Below are 4,598 nucleotides of genomic sequence, written 5' to 3'. Positions count from 1 at the left end.
CAGACAGACAGACACACAGACAGACAGACAGACAGACACACAGACAGACAGACAGACAGACAGACAGACAGACAGACAGACAGACAGACAGACAGACAGACAGACAGACAGACAGACAGGAAGACAAACAGATAGATAAGTCGTGTGTTGAGTGCTTAAGGTCCCTGTAGTTTTGCTCTGCCTATCTCACATTCACTGCACTCTTTGTGGTCTGGAACTGTTTTATTGGATTCATTTGAGGCAGGGCTGTGGTTTATGACCATCAATCTAAATGACTAAATGTAAATGTACTTTTTTATTTCATTTTGTTATATTTCTTATGTAAAGTAGTATTTATTTATTGTTACACCAGGTTCTATTGCTCGTAGCTTGAATATTCTCTCCCTTGTACGTCGCTTTGGACAAAAGCGTCTGCTAAATGACTAAATGTAAATGTAAATGTAAATGTAAATTACAATAAAAGTGATTGGATCGTCTAAAAGGTTAAGTCAGACACCGATCATGGCAGTAGAGGTAATTACTAATTCAATGCCACGGCAGTCTTTGTAGGTCTATGCTTTCTCCATTGACTTCATACAGACTCAATGCAAGGGGTCTTTAGATTAGGAGTGAAATTGTTAAATTGAATTCAAGTGTTTTATAATCAGATCCATAACCTTACAACAAGCAGAACTATAGAGATGGAACAGAAATAAAGCATGAACTTACCGTGTTTCTATTCATGGGTCAACTTCTGTTGATTTCAACCTTAGAATATTATGTTGCCACCTAAATTCACATTAATCTACAAAACTCTTAAATCAGTCATTCTGATGTAGAAAATATGCCAGTGAAGTGCTGTTCCTGTGATGTGTCACAGATATGTCAGTGTACTGTAACTTAGGGGGAGGAGGTTTTTGTCACTGAGTTTGTCATTGTGATGGAGTGGGGGCCACAGTGATACATCCCATTACAAAAACTACTCTCTGAATAAAAGCTCACTGTTGACTTTGCAGACCAGCGCACTTATTGCCAATTCCACAGTTTACTCGTTCAGCTGTATACTTTTAGCTTTTCAAATCTAACAGATTTGACAGACATCATACTCATAATCAGACAATCCGTGAATAACCATTGGATTGGGGACTGGGATGTTGATGGAGCTGATCATTACAGGCTAGGTGTTTCTGTGAAGCAATCCTGTACTATGAGCTCGGGCCGCAGTTGTATCTGACATGACAAAACTGGTAAATGCATATCAAACGCGCTGACCTTTAATCATTTTGCAGGCTGGCCTTACTGTGATATACTGAAGAAAATGTTTTTTGTCGGTAGACTTTACACTCTTGTAAACAATGCAAATTGACTTCAGGATGTATGGGACAGGTGAGAGGGAAACCTCCTGTTATGATAACTGATTCCACCAGTGGATTTGTTTACCTATATGCTAAACAGGTTAATAGTAATAATTGTGTAAAATGATGATGGGTGATGGTCCCCCTGTACCTCATTGACAAATGTGACTAAATGAGTAAATGCACTGTAAGGAAAAAGTAAATAAAAAAATAGATAAATACACATAAATACACCTTAAAACAAGCAGAACTTTACAGATGGCACAGAAATAAAGCATGATCTTACAGTGTTTCTAGTCATGGGGCAACTTCTGTTGATTTCAATTTAGAATATTATGTTGCCACCTAAATTCAGACTAATCTACAAAACTCTTAAATCAGTCATTCTGATGTAGAAAATATGCCAGTGAAGTGCTGTTCCTGTGATGTGTCACATATATGTCAGTGTACTGTAACTTAGGGGGAGGAGGTTTTTGTCACTGAGTTTGTCAGTGTGTGGCTGGGGCCACAGTGATACATCCCATTACAAAAACTACTCTCTGAATAAAACCTCACTGTTGACTTTGCAGAACGGCGCACTTATTGCCAATTCCACAGTTTACTCGTTCAGCTGTATACTTTTAGCTTTTCAAATCTAACAGATTTGACAGACATCATACTCATAATCAGACAATCCGTGAATAACCATTGGATTGGGGACTGGGATGTTGATGGAGCTGATCATTACAGGCTAGGTGTTTCTGTGAAGCAATCCTGTACTGTGAGCTTGGGCCGCAGTAATATCTGTCATGACTTACCTGGAAACTAAATAACTAAGGCAGACAGACAGACAGACAGACAGACAGACAGACAGACAGACAGACAGGAAGACACACAGATAGATAAATCGTGTGTTTAGTGCTTGAGGTCCCTGTAGTTTTGCTCTGGTTATCTCACATTCACTGCAATCTTTGTGGTCTGGAACTGTTTTATTGGATTCATTTGAGGCAGGGCTGTGGCTTATGACCATCAATCTAAATTACATTGAAAGTGATTGGATCGTCTAAAAGGTCAAGTCAGACACTGATCATGGCAGTAGAGGTAATTACTAATTCAATGCCACGGCAGTCTTTGTAGGTCTATGCTTTTTCCATTGACTTCATACAGACTCAATGCAAAATGTCTTTAGATTAGGAGTCAAATTGTTAAATTGAATTTAAGTGTTTTATAATCAGATCCATAACCTTACAACAAGCAGAACTGTAGAGATGGAACAGAAATAAAGCATGAACTTACCGTGTTTCTATTCATGGGTCAACTTCTGTTGATTTCAACCTTAGAATATTATGTTGCCACCTAAATTCACATTAATCTACAAAACTCTTAAATCAGTCATTCTGATGTAGAAAATATGCCAGTGAAGTGCTGTTCCTGTGATGTGTCACAGATATGTCAGTGTACTGTAACTTAGGGGGAGGAGGTTTTTGTCACTGAGTTTGTCAGTGTGCTATACGGGGGGTACCACAGTGATACATCCCATTACAAAAACTACTCTCTGAATAAAAGCTCACTGTTGACTTTGCAGACCAGCGCACTTATTGCCAATTCCACAGTTTACTCGTTCAGCTGTATACTTTTAGCTTTTCAAATCTAACAGATTTGACAGACATCATACTCATAATCAGACAATCCGTGAATAACCACTGGATTGGGGACTGGGATGTTGATGGAGCTGATCATTACAGGCTAGGTGTTTCTGTGAAGCAATCCTGTACTGTGAGCTTGGGCCGCAGTTGTATCTGACATGACAAAACTGGAAAATGCATATCTTCTAGAACGCTCTGACCTTATAATAATAATTTTGTAGGCTGGCCTCACCGCGATATACTGGGGAAAAGAATGTGTATGTAGACTATACACATGTGTATACACACAAATAATGTATGTATTGAAAGAAAATAACTAATTGCTAACATGGAAAATAAACAACTACGGTATAAAGACAGACAGAGCAATAGTTATCGTAGTCTTTTGTTTAATTAGAAAAGCTGTCAGACGTGTATAGCAATATTAAAAACGTCACAGCAGTCTCTTGTAAACAATGCAAATTGACTTCATTATGTATGGGATAGGCGAGAGCGGAACCTCCTGTTATGATAACTGATTCCACCAGTGGATTTGTTTACCTATATGCTAAACAGGTTAATAGTAATAATTGTGTAAAATGATGATGGGTGATGGTCCCCCTGTGCCTCACTGACAAATGTGACTATGTAAAAGTCAACATCATCGTGAGATGTTTTGATGAACACAAAATGAACAGTCAACACCATATGGACAAGGTTTTATTACGTGATAACATGTTGTTATCCGAAAGTTTTATTATTGCTCAAGCACACAGCATTGCAAAGGAAGGAAGCAAGCACACTATCTCGCTAAGTTTTATTAGTGTGCTTCGTTGTTTTATGCTAAGTTGTATTGGTGTGCAATCGCTGCTACCTACCACCTGACAAAACCACTGACACTCAAGTTGAATTGGCGTTAAGATGCAAAAGTAGGATAAATTGTTGAAGGCTACACGTATTTCATTATTTAAACCTACAGGTTTTGCACTCGCGTTACTAAATAAGACCCGGACAGATGTCTGTTTTTTTTTCTCCTGTATGAGTCACTGTGATAACTACGGCCACAGTGTGGTGACCATCAGTACAGAAACTGAAAATGGAATGAAAAGCATAAGGAGGTTTTTGATTTGACATGCACAGGCTTGTGTGTTTAGTCCGGTTTAGTCCGATACTCGTTAGATTTTAGAAACAGCTACACAGACGCCAAAGTGAACCGAATGATTGTACGTTGTTTTCAGACTAACAAGTGAAGTTACAAGTAAACAAGCTACAAACATCGACGTCTCTTCTCGTTGGCCGGGATTAGTTGGTTGAAAATGTGACTAATTTACCAATGCAAATAAAAAAACTAACCTATAAGCTATGAGAAATGAACTATTAACTAAATTAATTATTTTTAAAACGAAAACATTTGTAATTACTATGTCAGTGTTAACTGGAATATCTCACACAGATATACACAACGTCCATCTTGAAGGCTCGCTGCCAGTTTTTGTCGAGATGTAAATCATTGTGCAACGGCAACCACAGTGTAACAGACCTTGACAAAAACCCTCAATGTCTGTATGGAGTTAACTAAAACGTAGCCATGCCTCAACGGTCAGTGTCAACTATGCGACCTATTTTCTCTCTTTACCTTGACTGTCAAAACCACATGGAA

General features: G+C 38.4%; 1 gene segment (V, D, J or C); it reads right to left on the bottom strand.

The window, feature by feature from the left end:
- Positions 1–4,544: 4,544 nt before the first annotated feature.
- LOC122129030 overlaps positions 4,545–4,598 on the bottom strand; it is a 14,534-nt gene continuing 14,480 nt past the window's right edge. Inside the window, 1 exon segment of the V gene segment in view lies at positions 4,545–4,579. Coding sequence covers positions 4,545–4,579 — 35 coding nt within the window.

This window comes from Clupea harengus, unplaced genomic scaffold (assembly GCF_900700415.2).
Source record: "Clupea harengus unplaced genomic scaffold, Ch_v2.0.2, whole genome shotgun sequence".
NCBI lineage: Eukaryota > Metazoa > Chordata > Actinopteri > Clupeiformes > Clupeidae > Clupea > Clupea harengus.
The sequence above is the reverse complement of the archived record's forward strand: the minus strand, read 5'-3'. Positions and strand labels throughout refer to the sequence as shown.